The sequence below is a fragment of the Echiichthys vipera genome, assembly GCF_963691815.1.
Source record: "Echiichthys vipera genome assembly, chromosome: 18".
Classification (NCBI taxonomy): domain Eukaryota; kingdom Metazoa; phylum Chordata; class Actinopteri; order Perciformes; family Trachinidae; genus Echiichthys; species Echiichthys vipera.
In genome coordinates, this window is record NC_139843.1 from 15782591 (window position 1) to 15800988 (window position 18398).

General features: G+C 42.6%; 2 protein-coding genes across 2 annotated transcripts; one reads left to right on the forward strand and one right to left on the reverse strand.

The window, feature by feature from the left end:
• Positions 1-19: 19 nt before the first annotated feature.
• arsg (arylsulfatase G) lies at positions 20-11982 on the reverse strand. Its single transcript, XM_083932793.1, has 11 exons — positions 11877-11982; positions 9122-9361; positions 8750-8985; positions 6622-6736; positions 6260-6406; positions 2604-2818; positions 1994-2074; positions 1772-1880; positions 1422-1542; positions 1226-1316; positions 20-611 (listed from the first exon to the last, which is right to left on the reverse strand). Exons 2-11 carry the CDS (start codon positions 9346-9348, stop codon positions 331-333), a joined length of 1623 nt encoding a protein of 540 aa, XP_083788919.1. The 5' UTR covers positions 9349-9361; positions 11877-11982; the 3' UTR covers positions 20-330.
• On the forward strand, positions 11463-18069 carry LOC310960925 (monocarboxylate transporter 7-like). Its single transcript, XM_083932792.1, has 6 exons — positions 11463-11738; positions 13486-13724; positions 13832-13975; positions 14110-14238; positions 14841-15815; positions 17034-18069. Exons 1-6 carry the CDS (start codon positions 11665-11667, stop codon positions 17327-17329), a joined length of 1857 nt encoding a protein of 618 aa, XP_083788918.1. The 5' UTR covers positions 11463-11664; the 3' UTR covers positions 17330-18069.
• The last annotated feature ends 329 nt before the right edge of the window (positions 18070-18398 follow it).

Here is an 18398-nt window from a genome sequence, read left to right on the forward strand (position 1 = left end):
AACAATAAAGCTTCATATTTAAGACGCCAAAACATCCATTAATTGACAATTAGATTTTAAGTACTGACCTCACAATACCAACTGGCCAAAGTTCAGCCACCTGCATCTCTCTGTTTTTGTTTGCACGCCTCCTGCTGCATCTGGACATTGGACATTCTACAAACAAACAGCTGAGCTCATCTAAAGGAGATACTTGTCTCCACATCTGTTTGCTTACGTCTGTGTGCTTCTCTTTCAGTCTTTTATGTGAGTGTTTGTGTGTGTGTGTGTGTGTGTGTGTGTGTGTGTTTGTGTGTGCGTGTGCGTGTTTGTGTGTGATTTCCCCACCCCTCAGCCCAGCGTGTGGCAGCGGCAAACAGCCTGTTTGGGGTCACAGCAGGGCGCCGCTGATGCGTCCGTGCTGTAGTCTGCTGCCGACACTGACTCGTCAGTGGCAATGTCCCATAACAATTTCTCCCTTTCGCGAGAGATCCTCTCCAGTACTGCTTGGTATTCAGGTGTTTCGACCTCCAGGGGTGTTTCCTCAGACTCGTCCAGCTCCAGATCAAATATCAACGGCGGGTCATGGAGCTGCGGCCTTCCTGTTGCACCACCACAAGCCTCAGATGCACCTGCAAAAATGTATAATGTTAGGCGCCTGGTGGCACAGTGGTTGGGGCATGCACTCCCATATACGGAGGCTAAAAGTCCTTGCCGCAGCGGCCGGGGTTCCGTTCTGACCTGCAGCCATTTGCTGCATGTCGTCCCCCCTCTCCCTCTCTCTCTCTCTCTCTCTCTCTCTCTCTCTCTCTCTCCCATTTCCTGTCAAACTCAGCTGCACTGTCCATATAAAGGCACAAAAGGTCAAAAGTATAGGAGTGTAAGGTAGGTTTGGCAAAAAAAAAGTGTAAAAGAAATATGAAATGCGACCCGACCCCGGATAAGCGGTTGAAGATGAGATGAGAGAAATTTGTGTGAAAACAGGCAGAATTACAGTATCTATATGCAGCATTATTCACTGTGATCTGATGAAGCTGTTAAAATGTATCTTTTCGAGTTATGCTCTGAGAAAACAGATTCACTGCTAACTAGATTGGTAACATGTTGACATAATGCTGTGTATGCCATCCACCATGGTGGCAGAGCATAACCAGCAGCGCTGACGACACGTCCGTGAACACTGACTGTAATTTAGTGTGACTGTCTTTTGTACTGTGGACACACGTGACCTCTATATAACCCGTACCTGTGATGTAGAAAGCTTTGTGTTTTTCTGTTCGCACTGTCTGCAGGTCACCGAACTTCCCCGCAGCACCACTGTTAGGGTGGAACAAAAACTACAAGAAAGAAGAGAAGAATGTCTGCACAACCCTCACTGACAGTACAGGGAAATTATTTAAAAAAAACCCAAAGTAAGATTGACCGCAAAAACTAGTGCGTACCTCATGACCAGTCTGTTCACCATGCAGGAGGATATCTGTGGCATCAATGCCATCGTAACGTCGGTCTGAGGGAGGAATTACCCCTGCTAGAGACAGAAGGGTTGGGAAGATGTCCATACCACTGCAAGATGGCATACAGGGGAGAGGAAACATTTCAATTTGAAATGTAATGGGTGATGAAGGCTAGATGAAAAGTCACAGCCAAACCATTAGGATTCATCCTCTGGGCAACATGAATATCTGCACAGACATTTATGGCAATCCACCCAACAGTAAAGCTAATTGAATAAAATTCAATTATTCTATAATATACTATTCCTCAGTTAAACCATCCTATCTAGTTAAAGAACCTGAGCAGGGTGGAGCTGGTGGTGTTTGCAGGGATCCTCCCGGGCCAATAAGCCACAGTTGGCACCCTGTGACCTCCCTCCCAGGTGGTCCGCTTAGCTGAGCCTCCACCTAATTCATGGGCAAAAGAAGGCTTCAGGGATATGAGGATTAAAAGCAATATAATGTGTGGTATCAACCCCCCTCATAAAGCTTGTATTGAAGGAGTTCACAATTTTTTATACCTCTGTTGGTTTGCCACTTTCCCATGAAAGGTCCAACACTTCCTGCATACTGACACTTCTGTTCCCATGGACCATTGTCACCTAAACACATCACACACATATAAGACTGTTTCAAAGGACCCATATTGCTTTCATTATAAAGCAAGTGGAGGTGCTATATAAATACTGTGAAAGTATCAAAACGCTCAATCCACAGAGAAATAGACACAGTCTGTATTCAAAAACTGTGTCTTTAAACGGGCCGTCAGGACTTCTGTACAGTTGTCACAACTATATACTATATATAGGTAGAAATTGCCACTACAGTGCCATTACAGTCATTCCTTTACTGACAGGGCAGAGAATGCAGACCTGGTAGACCCGTAAACACTGACCAATCAGAGCAGACTGGGCTTTTTGAGGAGGGGGTCTTAAAGAGACAGGCGCTTAAACAGAGTGTTTCAGACAGACTGGGAATACAGGCGAAAATGTGTTTTTTGAACATTAAAGCATGTAAGCATTTTCCAGTAGAAGCCCAAAATACAAGTATAAATCTGAATGTGAGTATAATATGGGACCTTTAAGATTACACTGGTAGTGTGGAAGAGCAGACATAATCCAGCTGACTAACCCGTGAACCAGATGAGAGTATTGTCTTTGTCTGTGTCATCAGAAGCACTCTTTACCGCTCCCACCAGGGTGTCCATTTCTCGCAGGCTGGCAGCGTACGCTTTGCCATCATCTGGGCGATGGGCAGTGGCAGAAGCGCCTGGGGGGAGCGGAGGGGCCAGGGGAACATGCATGTGAGCCAACGCCATGTAGAGGAGATAGGGCTGTCCTCGCTCCCTGCAGGGACAAGTGACACTGTTTTATACAACTTCAATGATTTGAACCACATGATGAAATAGCTACAGTGTATCTGACATATTTGCTAATGTCCATAACATTTGGACTTTTAACTACTTTTTGCAGTATTTTTGATGGATTCAGAAAAAAAAGAATATATCAATGAGTAAAGGACTTCTGTCTCAGCAGGACTTAGAAAACCTTGTCCATGCATTTATCTTCAGCAGGCTCGACTACTGTAACAGTGTCTTTACAGGTCTCACCAGACAGCTGCAGTTAATCCAGAACGCTGCTGCTCAAGTCCTCACTAAGACCAAAAAAGTCGATCATATCACTCCAGTCCTCAGATCTTTACACTGGCTTCCTGTCCGTCAAACAATTGACTTAAAAAAAACTTCTGTTGATTTAAAAAGCACTGAATGGTTTAGGACCAAAATACATTTCAGATCTTCTGCTCAGCTACGAACCATCCGGACCTCTCAGATCCTCTGGGACAAGTCTGCTCTGTGTCCCCAGAGTCAGGACTAAACATGGGACAGGTCTTCTCTGTGTCCCCAGAGTCAGGACTAAACATGGGACAGGTCTGCTCTGTGTCCCCAGAGTCAGGACTAAACATGGGACAGGTCTTCTCTGTGTCCCCAGAGTCAGGACTAAACATAGAACAGGTCTGCTCTGTGTCCCCAGAGTCAGGACTAAACATGGGACAGGTCTGCTCTGTGTCCCCAGAGTCAGGACTAAACATGGGACAGGTCTGCTCTGTGTCCCCAGAGTCAGGACTAAACATGGGACAGGTCTGCTCTGTGTCCCCAGAGTCAGGACTAAACATGGGACAGGTCTGCTCTGTGTCCCCAGAGTCAGGACTAAACATAGAACAGGTCTGCTCTGTGTCCCCAGAGTCAGGACTAAACATGGGACAGGTCTGCTCTGTGTCCCCAGAGTCAGGACTAAACATGGGACAGGTCTGCTCTGTGTCCCCAGAGTCAGGACTAAACATGGGACAGGTCTGCTCTGTGGCCCCAGAGTCAGGACTAAACATGCAACAGGTCTGCTCTGTGTCCCCAGAGTCAGGACTAAACATGGGACAGGTCTGCTCTGTGTCCCCAGAGTCAGGACTAAACATGCAACAGGTCTGCTCTGTGTCCCCAGAGTCAGGACTAAACATGGGACAGGTCTGCTCTGTGTCCCCAGAGTCAGGACTAAACATGGGACAGGTCTGCTCTGTGTCCCCAGAGTCAGGACTAAACATGGGACAGGTCTGCTCTGTGTCCCCAGAGTCAGGACTAAACATGGGACAGGTCTGCTCTGTGTCCCCAGAGTCAGGACTAAACATGGGACAGGTCTGCTCTGTGTCCCCAGAGTCAGGACTAAACATGGGACAGGTCTTCTCTGTGTCCCCAGAGTCAGGACTAAACATGGGACAGGTCTGCTCTGTGTCCCCAGAGTCAGGACTAAACATGGCACAGGTCTGCTCTGTGTCCCCAGAGTCCGGACTAAACATGGGACAGGTCTGCTCTGTGTGCCCAGAGTCCGGACTAAACATGGGACAGGTCTGCTCTGTGGCCCCAGAGTCAGGACTACACATGGGACAGGTCTGCTCTGTGTCCCCAGAGTCAGGACTAAACATGGGACAGGTCTGCTCTGTGTCCCCAGAGTCAGGACTAAACATGGGACAGGTCTGCTCTGTGTCTCCAGAGTCAGGACTAAACATGGGACAGGTCTGCTCTGTGTCCCCAGAGTCAGGGCTAAACATGGAGAGGCAGCGTTCAGTTTTTATGCTCCACAAATCTGGAACAAACTCCCAGAAAACTGCAGGTCTGCTGCAACTCTCAGTTCTTTTAAATCTAGAAAGAAGACCTTCCTTTGCCGCTGCCTTCCAGTAAACAAAATAATTTATTAAACCGCCTGCACTGCACTGTAACTTCCATTACATGTCTTGAAAATTAAACTTAATTGACAATTAATGCTTTCAATGATCTTTTACTTATATTACTCAAATGTCATTTTATGTTTTCCAACAATTTTCTTAAAATTTAAATTTTTTTCTTAAAATTTTACTTGAATGTCTTTTTATAAATGTCAATTTATATGTGTTTCTTTCCAATGCTTTTCACGTTTTATGTAAAGCACCTTGAATCACCTTGTTGTTTAATTGTGCTATACAAATAAACTTGCCTTGCCTTATCCATAGTACATAAAAATCCACACTGAAACATGCTTTCTACTTTAAGGTCATTTTTCTTCATAGGAATGTGGACTTTCCAACTTTCTGACAGGTCTGTTACACAGAATTAGTCCCGTTACAACGGCCTCACTGAATGAAAAGCTGTGTACACTGTTGCACATGACATGATAACTGCTGCACTAGTTCACATGACTACTAGTTTCATGCCTGCACTATTACAGACAGACAGACAGCTGCAAGCAACACGCACGCACGCACGCACGCACGCACGCACACACACACACACACACACACACACACACACACACACACACACACACACACACACACACACACACACACACACACACACACACACACACACACACACACACACACACACACACACACACACACACACACACACACACACACACACACACACACACACACACACACACACACACACACACACACACACACACACACTCTTACGAGGAGTTTAGAGATGTTCTGTTTTGTGACCTGCAGCACTTCTTAATGACCCATCCAGTGGTGAACTATAGGTAAATATAAATTAGCAGCTGCTGCCAATTTACCTGATCTTCCCTCCTCATGTTCCCCCAAATGAACCACAGTGTGTCCTTGCGCTGGTAACCTCACATGGTGAAACACTGCATGAGTCTGTCTACGTATAAACAGCTGCACACTGACAAAAACAAGATTCCAAGCTGTGACACTCAGAGAGGACTTTGGCAATAACAGACCAGACTATATTAACTGTTGGTTTACAAGGTAACGGAGTATGAAACATGACCTTGACTTTTACTGGCATTACCATAACCTTTTGGTCCTATCGTGATCGGGTTACTGGTGTCTCACGGGACATGGGAGACAAATTTATGGGAGTGTGTTTGGCTGGCTATTTTGTTCTACTATTGACAAACAATGTTTCACTTCCTTATTATCCTCTCAACCACATCGCTCTTGAGTTTCACCCTCATAGACACTTCACCGGCTGCTGAGGGAGTTGACAACATACTGACACAAATGCAGAAGCGCTCTATGGCCTCTTTGGCTAAGACGCACAGGTGCAGGGTCATTCACAGTGTATTTGCACTGCAGTAGCCTGTCAATAACACAGGGACCTCAAACAGAAACTCATGGTTTTATTCTGAGCTTCATCTAGCATGCTGTGTTTTTAATATCATATAAAGATATCGAAAGAGTGCAACCCTATAACTTGTAGCAGTTTATGCTAAGATGCAGTTGTATTGTACCTTGCATTACGTATAATCCTGGTTGCAGCAGATTTGTATTGCTCTGTTAGTGTCCACAGGTCAAGCGGTTGCTCCACAATACTGCTGTTTTCAATCAGAGGAAGGCCCACTTGGGAATAACAGCCTCCATGTACACCCCTCTTCAATCTGGACCATGTGAACAACAAAGCACAATGACATTATAAATGGTACGTGCCTATTTACGTTTTTGTGACAGAGGTTTGGAAGTAATAATGAAATACTCTCAGTCTTACATAACTTATAAGAAATATCCACATGCATTTGGAACAACACTAGTCAGTAGAACAACTTTCATTATCGCCTTAATGACATATTTGTTTTGTAGGAGTGTGGAGCCACACCTGATCACTTGAGGTCCAGATGAGTCACAGGGAAGGCACTGTGGCAAATTATATCCTGGTATGTCAGTACAGCCCATGTCATTACTGTAAGGAATACCTAGGTAGTAGTCAAAACCTGCCCAAGAGACAATACACAATACAATTTTTTTTTTTAAATACAACTGTAATTACTTGCTATTGTTCACATAAGAACATCTGCATCCAGCAGATTAAGCCGCATTATGTTAATATTGTATTATGACAAATGCCAGAAATGAAGGTACACTTACTAGTAAGCTCATTTCAAAAATGTGGAAACGCCTTAAATTTTGTATTTACGTACCATAAAAGACCTCTGTGACTGTGGTCTACAGTGTGATCTAACTGACATCAAGATACACAATTACATGGTGGAATATAAACATTACCCCCTGGACCTGTGTCACTGCAAAACAGCATTGAAGTGAAGAACTTTATAGGGAAGGCAAAATGTGTGCACCTTGAGTTTCACGCCATCCCAATGAGATCCCAACATCCTCCGCACAAGTGCCTCAGCATCACTACTGCAATGGTCCTGCCATGATCCCTCATTAGTTTCCCACCCACCAAAACGGTAAAATATGCCCAATGGTGCTCCCACCCAAGCAAGTGGGGATCAAATCCTAGTCCCTGCGGTGGTGTGCAAGTGCTTTTTCCTCCGCACCTGCTCTACATCCCCTTCACTGTGTACGAACCGAAAATTGTCTGAATACGAGGCCAAGTGCAACATACTGGAGGAAAGCTTAGACGTTGGACGCGGCAATGGCTTGAAGAGACAGTTAACCCCATAATCAAATATATTTTCCTCATCCCTGTAGTGCTATTTATCCATTGAGATTGTTTTCTTTTTTTATTGCCGGTTTTGGAGATATCAGCCCTACAGTTGTCTGCCCCCTCTATAATGGAACTAGATGGAACTAGGTGGCGCTTGTGGCACTAAAAGTGGCAAAAAAGATAAATTTGAAAAACTCAACAACAATGTCTCTTTCCAGAAATCCCGAACCGGTTACTCAAGGTAATCCACAGACCTGGTTGTGAGCAGTTTCATGTAGTACGCCTCCTTCTGCCCAGTGATACGGTTGGAGGCGGTAGTTCGGTAGAAATAAAATAGATCCTGCATGAAACTGATCACATCCAGGTCTGTGGATTATCGTGAGAAACCGGGTCATGGTTTCTGGAAAGAAACATTGATGTTGAGTTTTGTCAAATATATTTTTTGCTTTAAGCACCGAAAACCGAGTTCCATTATATTTGACAGAAGGTAGACAACTCTACGGCTGATATCTCCAACACTGGGTGACTCACACCAAAACAATCAAAAATGATAAATATAAATACAGGTATGATGAAAAATATGTCATTTTTGATTCAGGGAGGAACTGCCCCTTTAAATAAAGTGTGGATCACCTGTTGTACAAGCATACAAATGGCATGTGACTCATAGGCCTGAGGTAAGGCGGAAAAACAAGACTTTCACTTAAGAAAGGAATGAAGTGAGGGCCATTGTTGAGTCTTCTGCAGGTGAAACAACAAAGAGCAAGTGTGCTGTCTTGTGAGCAGCTGCAGGGAGTTGTGTCCTGTGTAGCCTGATCCCTGCAGTGAGGCCAAGGGATTCGCTCACACACATGATGAGGCTTATATAAATATTTTATAATGTTTAAAATCCTCCAACTGTTAAACTGCCATTTTTTACATCCCCGAGGCTTGGCCGTAGCGGTTGAGTAGTTTTAGATTTTGTCTTTATCATAACCTCACACAATCTGTTCTTATTTACATCTTACTCTCCTATGAATTATTATAGTTTGTGGCTGTAGCCGGTGACATTCTTCATAGGTTTTACTGAGGCTTCAGATCATTTTAAGATAACCTTTCCCAAAGAGGTGACGGAAGCAAAACATAACGGTAAAAGGTAATATAAAATTTGCTCAAATTTCCTGAAGGCATAGAAATCTTCATACCCAAAATCCGTCTGAATTGAAGTGTTTTACAAAAGCAAACTTTATGCTTGAGGCTGAGGAACGAGTTCAACCAGAAATCCTGAGCATCTTCCTGCCCGGGTTGTGCCTGCTGTGTTCAGTTTTTGGGGTATTATGATCAAGCTCCCACTTACCTCTGTTAGTTGGACCGTATGGCCCATTGTGGCCGAGATGCCATTTCCCGATCATGGCGGTGTAATATCCCGCCTTGTGTAGGAGCTGGGGCAAGGTGACTTCAGACAGTGGCAGACCGGCCACAGAGCCCACAGCAAAGTTATGAGTCACCCCGTTTCTCAGACCATAGCGGCCTGTCAGGATGGCAGCGCGGGACGGGGAGCAGGTTGAGGCAGGGGAATGGAAGTCTGTCAATCTGGAAAAAAGTAAGGACACTTTTAAAGGAAACAAGCCGTGGAGACTATGATATCAAAAAGATTAGGTAATAGGCTTTACATGAGACTCTGATAATATGGCTTTGAACTTAATCAGGTATAAAACAAATGATCTACCTTTGTCCTTGCTCAGCCATTAGGTTGAGGTAAGGCGTGTTGTTTGCCTTCTCTCCAGGTTGGTTAGCATCCAGGTCACCCCAACCGATATCATCTGCCAGTATGATGATGAAATTGGGCTTCTTACTGGGCTTCTCAACCCTGGCTCCATGTTGGGACACCGTGTGGAACAGCAGACCACACGTCAGCAGTCCAGACAGGAGAAACAGGGTGAAACCCTCCGCCATTTTGGCTCAAAATCTGCAAAAGGTTACACAGGCTGCATTTAAACCATCTACCAACAGAATGTAAACATTATTATATACAACACATGCAGGATACAATGCAAAAAGTCAACACACATATAAAAGTTACAGTATAAATGTATAAATGACAGTTAGTAGTTAGTTAGTGAGGGAGTGGAAGGGGGGTTTGGCAACTGTCACCAAATCAAGTCATAAAATGTGAAACACTGTTCTGTGGCTGAAAATTACATTATTCTCTTAATAAGAGTTATAATATTAATAATAATAAATGTATCTATAAAGTGCTTTCCATCAAAGTGCTGTACGACAAGAAGAAAATAAGAGTAAAAATAAAGACAGAAAAAAGAAAAAACGTTCACGGTAAAATTATAATCAAAAAACAATAAAACACAACTCTATTATAAACTAAAATAGTTGTCACAGATGAGATTACATATATTAATTTGACGGGTCTTGCATGGCCCTACCAACTTCGGTTTAGTTTTGACTGAAAGAGTGATTTGTGCGATGTGTCATGTTTTTTGAAAATACCATGTAAAGAAGAAACCTGCTGTCTCTAATCAGGAATTAAAGGCCCTTTTGTGCTTATTTTAAAAATGTTAACATGCTTTATTGTTAAAAATAATAATTAAAAAAGCACATTATTTTTGTCAAAGACAAAAACCGGCTGTGTGCATTTTTGCATTTTAAAACTTAGACTTCTCTTTATTGATCCTTTGGGATGAACTCCCGCCAGGAAATTGAATTTCCAGCAGCTTACAAAAACACAAGGGAGGTATAAAAAATACAGTATAGGATAACCAATAAACTCTTAGCTAAATAGATACAGAAATGATATATACAGTAAACAATAAACTCTTAGTCAAAGATACAATTCAATTCAATTCAATTCAATTCAAAAAACTTTATTTGTCACCTGGGGGCAATTCAGGGCACACAGAGCAGCAAATAACGACAGTGCAACTATACAAAACATTTCAACCTAACACAAGAATAAAGTGTAAGAGAAGAGTAAGTGTCAGGATGTTAGTGTGTTAGTACAGGTAGAAATGTGTGTTAGTACAGGTTAGATACAGAGGACATCGTCGGCGTGAGATGTAGAAAGAAGAAATAGAAAGACATGTGTGTATCAGATGTAAGCAGACATGTGAACGGGTGTATATGATGTAAACAATGTAAGCATGCAGTAGACTGTTAAAACAGGTATGAACAGAACTGTAGTGCAGAGAAGATATAAGTGGACAGTGATCGGATTCGGATGTGGTCAGACATGATACATGTGTGTAATGAGCAGACGTAAACAGAACTATAGTGCAGTAGTAGAGTATAAATATAATATATAACTATAAGCTAAATAATAAAGTGATAGTGGTGCATGGCAGGAAAACAGCAGTCTAAGTATATGCTAGCTCTGTGTAACAGATGAATACTGAGAAATAAAGTGACCATAGTGCTATGATGGATACAATATAAGACCTGATAGACAGAATAAAGTGGAGGTAGATGTTAGAAAACAGGTCAAATAAAATTCACAGAAAATAGAATCAGATAAGTTAAATGTATAAGATCAAATATGTATGACTGTAAATGACAGGAATGAGCAGTAAGTAAATGATTGCACTTAAGTGGAGGATTAAGTTATTGCACAAAGTAGGAGAAGAGACTTCCACAGTACTGATATAGCAACGAGACGTTTGTCAACAACATACCAGTATATCAAGCTCAACTTGTATGTCAGCCTAACATCAAGCAGCAAATCAATGCCTTACAGTAGCCTACTCCGAGACACAAAGACAGACAGGGAACATCCTGGTCCAGCATTGCCTATGCAGCCTATAGCATAAGAGTGGTCAACACAGAGAGGCGTTAAGCTTAACTGCAGGTTCCAAGATTAGACTCTATCAGCATTTGAGATACAACAAGTGTCTGCACAGGACAAGTCTAACTGTTTACAGGTGCAGGGAGAGAGGAGTCAGACACTGGTGGAGTATCTAGGTTTGGTTAGGGGAGGTTGTTCGAGACCCTTCCCACACAACTCTGTTAAAGGGGGGGTGGGGTGGGGGGCAGTCTGCGGACGGATATGGGGAGAACTGGCTCCAACCAGATCTCTTAACCCTTATTTAAACCCCCCTTTCCCTGTGAGGGTAGGGGTGTTCATGAATGCGAGCCTGTGTCACACAGAGCATGCTTGTACCGGTTTGTACGTGCGTTTGGATGAGTGGGTCCCCATGTGCGCGTGCTTTTGAATGAATGCCGATTCGTGAACGTGAGGATATGCGCAGGAAAGTACTTTAGTTGATGCTGCACGCGACAAGAGCGGGATTACAGCCGGGACTTCCGTCTGGAGCTAGTTTACGCACACACACACACAGGTGAGACCGGCTACTTTATACTTTCAGCTACATACAAGTGGAACATGTGAAAGAAAAGATATTGCTTCAGCCTCGGGTGTAATATGTGTTTCAAACAAGCGACACACAAGTACTTTCAAAGTGGAGCTTTAAACTCACATTGTGTCCAGAGATCGCACGAGCGCAGGCGGATTGACCATTGCGTCAGCCGCACGAGCGGGCTAGTGGACCACACGGCTGCCACTAACGTGAATCAATATTTACCAGCCCTCCCCCTCTCTTAATTAGAAAAACAGATAGCAAATGATCCTGTTGAAACCAATTCATTATTTTTGCAGGGTAAGGCAATACCGAGGAGACCTTTTCCACGCACAAATAAACTATATACCATAATAAAGGACAGGGGGCACCTAAAAGCACAATAGGCCCCTTTAAATCATTGGATAAGCATTTAAATAACAACAACAATATGTATAGAGCTAGACCTAGATCCTAAAACACAACAGGAAGTCACCTTCTTGCTCTTGTTTTGCCATTTAGCTTTAGAAAATGGATATAATGGGCTTTAATAATAGGCTGCTCTTATAAATAATGCTTCTTATTTGAACTACCTTAAAAAAACAGATAGAAAATAAAAATGTAAGGACTTTAAAGTAGAAGGGAAGTGAAAGGCCGAGGTTTTTAAAAGGAAAGTCAGCTGTTGTAATTAAATAATTCTATTACAGAGGTAGACAACAGAGTTTATTGATTAAAAGGTTTTGAAGGTTAACTTTTCCCAGGACTTTTAGCTGCCAACTCTCAAAGTAAATATTTACACCACGTATGTTTTGACAGGTCAGGTGTAGCTCTTACCTGTTAACACAACTAACACCTCGATGACTCAACCTAACTACAGTGTGTTTGTTTATTAGTGAGTAAATAGTGTACGAACGCATTTTTAAAACTACTCACATCTGTGCAGCACATTTCATTTCCATTTACTTAGTTTACTGTAACTAAGACATAAACTTACAATGATTTGTCTTTGCAACAGCTCCTGTTAAACTACAGCAAATAAAAATGCATTACGAGAACTAAAACTGGATGACAAAACATCGCAGCACATTATTGGATCACTTGGCGCAACTTTATTATTTATAATGCAACATAACAAAACTAAAAGGGAAGTCATAAAACGAGTTTGGGTCACCCTGCGTACTGTAATGACTCTTAAGCAAAAAAGGCGGATAGAGGCAAACTGTAAATAATGTTGTGCATCATTTTACTCCCACAGGGCTCAACACAACCCATAATGCTCTACTCAGAATCAATGGATTGTAGAGATACTCCTAAACTATATTATTGATCTCATCCACTATGCTTTTGCATTAATAATTTATTAAGCTCAGTCTTGGTCAAAGCGGGCTGAACTTCTGCTGCCTTTTTATCTCCAACATCTTTGGTTACAGCACTAACAGTGTTTGTACTTTAAACAGTAGCCTGGTACGGATGTAGAGAACCACTGTAGTCAATAGAATGAGGGATATAAGAAGGGGAATAAGGTCATACCAGCATCATATTTACTACCCCACAGTAGCACTATTAATTTAAGATGAAAGCAAAACTATTGATTTTGATTTGTAGCTACTCACTGTCAGTCCGCATACAGTGTGCGTTCACTTTTATTGGCCGCCTCTTCAAGCACCGCGTGGCTACTTTACTTTGTTTTTGACCTATAGTTAAATTGCTGACCCTTGCCAGTCACTCAAACTGTCATTTCTCTTTACAGGGCAACCATGTGTGGTGTGAAGTGGAAGAGTTTTCTTGGGCCCAATGTGTACCCAGAGGCCCCTGATGGAGGCTGGGGGTGGGTGGTGGCTGTGGCCTTCTTCTTGGTGGAGGTTTTCACATATGGTACCATCAAGATCTTTGGCATCTTCCTCCAGGACCTAATAGGGGAGTTTGGAGAGCCCAACAGTCGGGTCTCCTGGATTGTTTCCATCTGTGTGTTCGTCATGACCTTTAATGGTGAGTACAGCTGATACAGTTTTAAAGTACAGACTATAGACTGAAAGGACCATGAAGTTGTGAAAACTACTGTATCATAGTCTAAACATTTTGTTCTGGGTCCTCAGGTCCTCTCTCCTCTGTGATGACTAACCGCTTTGGGTTCCAGCTTGTTGTTATGACTGGAGGATTTCTTATTGCCACAGGTACCATTGCAACCAGCTTTACCAGGTCCATCAATCAAATGTACATCACCTATGGATTAGTCGCAGGTATTGAATTGCTCTCTTCTTTCTTTGTCTCAATATTTGAACTCCACAAATGATATTATTCTTTGTATTAGCTTTTTAGCAGCTTGTGTAACTGAATTACAGTTTAACAAATGTGCATTTTTTTGACTGTGCAGGTCTGGGATACTGTCTCACCTTCCTGCCCACTGTGACCATCCTTTCCCAGTACTTTACTCGCCGGCGGTCTCTGGTCACAGCTCTGGCTTCCACTGGAGAGTCCCTGTCCATGTTTGCCCTAGCACCAGGTGAGTGCGTACATACATCTGTAGAAGACAAATATTAATCGGGGGTTTAGGGAAACCATGTGATCAATGTGTTTTTTCATTTACGCGGGTGTGCAACTCTTTAAGGCTTTGCTTAACCCCTAAGTGCCCAGCTGTTCTAAGAACTTATTTAGCCTGTTTTTAAAATCAAACTAAACATTTATCACCTGTTTTTTAAAGATTTATGCCTATAGTCCAAACCATTCAATGGTTTCCTTTAGAAAAGTTGTTAGATCTGGGGGCAAGTGTCTTTTTTGAAAGGACCCCTAAGTGACACACTGATGGCAGCATTAAGGTAAGGCCCAGATGGGCCACCAGGCTTGCAATACACTGAAGGGAAACCCAGCGTTGGGCTTGGACTAAAAGCCACAGACAGGTATTGAGAGACAGACCAACGCATCATAATTTTCAGTCTTTTCATTGGACTTGAGAGCACCAAGGTCATACCCTCTGTTTCTTTTATGCCCTTTTCCCTAGCAGTCTAATACAAGTCCTATCTGGAACACCCCATACTTATTACCTTATTGTGTATGCTGTTTTATTGATGAAAGAATACTCATTTAATATCTCCTTTTGCCCTTCAGCCTATTCTGCTTTGAGGGACCGTATTGGCTGGCGACATACCATGGCAGTGATAGGAGCGTTGCAAAGTACCATCATCATCTGTGGAGCTCTGCTTCGGCCAATCAATATCAAACCCACAGCGAGCCACAAGACAGAGACTGGCGGATCATCCTCAAAAGAACTGGAAGCTCTCAGTACACAAGAGAATGTAGAGAACACAAACCCAGAGGACTCTGTAATAAACAATACCTTACATGCACAAAATACCTCCCACAGTCTGAACAATGAGCTAACCAGAGGCTCTGTGAGCACTGGAGACTCTGGTGTCCAGTCTCTTAAGGACACAGAGGACAGCAACCCAGAAGAGAGGACTTTACTGCACACAGAAGCAAGAGAATCTGCTTCTATGGTAAACATTATGGTAGATATTATAGAAATTGATACAGAGAAACAACTCATGAAAGATGAGGAAATAAAACCCGGTGATGAAAAGCCATCTGTAAAGAATTCAAAGCTTCTTGACTTCTCCATCCTCAAAGAATGCAGCTTCATCATGTATTCTATGTTCGGACTGTTTGCCACGCTGGGCTTCTTCGCCCCTCAGCTCTACATCATCAACCTGAGCGTGAGTCGAGGTGTGGAGCGGGAGCGAGCCACCTACATGCTCTCCACCATGGCCGTGGCTGAAATCTTTGGACGATTCTCCATCGGGTGGATCCTGACACGGGAGCAGTTCAGGAACAGAAAGCTTCTTGTGCTTCTGGCATGTGTCATTATAATGACCGTGGATCTGGTTGGATTTACTCTGGTCACAGAGTTCTACGGACTGGCTGTGTGCTGCGCTTTGTATGGGTTCTTTATGGGAACCTTAGCGTGCACCCACATCCCCATGCTGGCTGAGGATGATGTGGTGGGCATAGAGAGGATGTCTTCAGCTGCTGGTGTCTATGTGTTCATACAGAGCTTTACTGGGCTGGCTGGACCCCCACTTGGAGGTAAGTTGTTCTTGTAGTGATAAGTTTATATTACACCTTTTAACACACAATGATAATTCCGGATTTCTAGATATAATGTTACAGTGATTGTATGAGGTTAGTGAAGGATGAAGAGCAAGAGAGGGATAAAGAATAGTAAACAATGACTTAAAGAGAGAGTTCAGATTTTTTGAAGTGGGGTTGTGTGTTACCATGGAGTCTGACATAACATCTTTCAAAATGTGAACAGTAAAGATCACTCCTTTCTTCAGTGACACACCGGTTCATCGATAGAAAAGTGATAAAAAGACAATAACGTTGTTGTTTTGTTGAGCGTGCATATGTTCCCACATTTCTAAGATTTTTTTCTTAAAAAACCCTACCCCCTAACACTAACCCTATGGGGAGATTGGGCATAGGGCCTATTTTTCAAAATGCTAAGTGAAAAAAGTATCTTAGAAATGTGGGAACATAGGGCTGACCCGTAGATATACTAGGTTTGGACTGGCTTGGGCCCGGAAACCTTATTTTGAAAGGGCGTTACGTCACTACTTAACAGCCAGACTCAAAATCCTCCCTGTTTTTGAGGTCTCAAGGTTGGCAAGTATGAGAATGAAGCCTGACTTGAAGCTACCAAGCTAGCGGAGGCTAGGAAGCTAGCTAAACCACTACGGGAAGAGAAGAGGAGAGCTAGAGTGTATTTGAGTCTCCACTGCAGCTAACTGAAGGTCTCCCCCGTCAGTTACCACCACATCCAATTCTGTGGGAAACACTGAATTTAGATTACTCCACAATGAGATAATAAAAACTATAATAATCTGTAGATTAGTTTATTTATAGTTTTGACACTAATAGCAGTCCGCAGGGGACTGCAATTTATGTTACTGCTGTCGCTGTGTGAGATTATTATCTTGAATATTACTGTTGAGATATAATAATGCTAGCATATAAATAAAATGATACTAGAATTTCACTCAATTGAAAAAACTTTAGTCCCCCTTCATTAAGCAGAATTTTTCTTTTATGTGCTCCCTTTTGTACGTTGTGGACTTGTAGGCCCTCCTCTTCAAGTGGGTTTACTGTTGAGCCCCCTTTAAAATGTAAGATGTCGTCATTATGAGATATAAAGGACAATAAAGAAAAGAAAGGGCATAATACAACTGTTTCCACAGGAGTTGACAAGTAATCTGTTGGAGTGTCCCTTTTTAATGCTTCCTTTTAATTCTCCTCTATTCCTAGGTGTGCTGGTGGATGTAACTCAGAACTATGGATCAGCCTTCTACTCCTGTGCAGTCGGCATGGGACTTAGTGCCTTGTTCCTGGGTTTGGTAAAACCTGCTAAGAAAGGATTACTCTGTAAGAGGAGGAAGTCAAAGCACCCTGAAGATGTACAGGAAATAAAAGGGGAGTCAGAGGAACAGAGTGCAGTGCATGAGCCAGAGGAAAGAACTGACGGTCCTCAGGAGGAAACAGAGGACCAGACAGGGGCCACAAGAGATGCACAGGGGCCGTATTCACAAAACATTTTATCTTAGCGCTAACTGGAGCACTAAAAGTGCTTAGTTAAGAGTAATTTCTTAAAAACCTATTCCCAAAGCCTCATTGCTATGACATCATGTTCATACCTTCTATGCCCACAGTGATTGGCTGAGAGGGAATGAGTCCCTAAGAGTGAATTTACAATAGAAACACTTCAATGTGGAAGCGAATGAACTGCCGCACTGTGTGGGGTCTGGATAGGGCATTTATCCTCAGGTGCAAAATCCTCCTGACCGACATCTAAGGGATGCCGAAATCGTCTGCGTTTCACAGCTGCATTTTGCAAAATGCCATGTAAAGACTATAGCTGGAAAGTGCTGAAGTGACATGAATGAAATGAAGAGAAAGACCAAGTGTTTAAGATCTACCATTGTAGATCTTTCCAACTTTACATCACAATATGCACTGTATGTATCAATTTTGCCTTACATAATGAATGTACCAAACTGTGTTTTTCTAGAGTCAGTGCTCTATAAATGAAAAGCGATATGCTATCTAAATGGCTTTAAGCGAGTACAGCTATTGATGTAGTCTAGCTTTACCAATGGAGTGAGATATGACGAATGATGCAGCACTAATGGAGGTGCCTCAGTTTGAGATATTCCAGGCGCAAGATGTTACACTGATACTTGAACTAATTACCTGCTGACGATCAATATTGATAGCCAGAAAAACAGTAAATTCTGTAATGTGTGTTATAGAAGAAACATAAAGCTCAGGGGACGCGTTTTAATTAAACTGTCACCAAGCTGACAGTGCACTGTTATGTGATTTGAGATGTCAGAATTAATCTATTTTTGTAATGAAAATATGTTCAATCACAATGAAGCAACAGAGTGATTTCAAAAAGTTTTGTGTTTTATAAACTTTAACCTTGAAGCAACTTGTTCAGCTACTCTTGTATTTGTCAAATAATTCACTGCAAATTATGACAAAGGCTTCAATACATTATAATAACCACATACAACGTCTTGGGTGGCCCTTTCTGACGGGGAACTGAAGGCATTATCCTTGCTCTCTTCAAGGCCTCTTTTACAAAAACAGTCATTTTACCTCGCAGAAAAC

Excerpts from the sequence above, each read along its gene's own strand:
- arsg (XM_083932793.1), bottom strand. The coding sequence starts at position 9,348 with ATGGCGGAGGGTTTCACCCTGTTTCTCCTGTCTGGACTGCTGACGTGT. Across the intron at positions 6,407-6,621 it reads TCTGGACCTCAAGTGATCAG|ATTGAAGAGGGGTGTACATG; the intron begins GTGTGGCTCCAC and ends CACATGGTCCAG. Across the intron at positions 1,881-1,993 it reads AAAGTGGCAAACCAACAGAG|GTGGAGGCTCAGCTAAGCGG; the intron begins GTATAAAAAATT and ends CCCATGAATTAG.
- LOC310960925 (XM_083932792.1), top strand. The coding sequence starts at position 11,665 with ATGCTGCACGCGACAAGAGCGGGATTACAGCCGGGACTTCCGTCTGGA. Across the intron at positions 11,739-13,485 it reads TTACGCACACACACACACAG|GGCAACCATGTGTGGTGTGA; the intron begins GTGAGACCGGCT and ends TTCTCTTTACAG. Across the intron at positions 15,816-17,033 it reads GGCTGGACCCCCACTTGGAG|GTGTGCTGGTGGATGTAACT; the intron begins GTAAGTTGTTCT and ends CTCTATTCCTAG.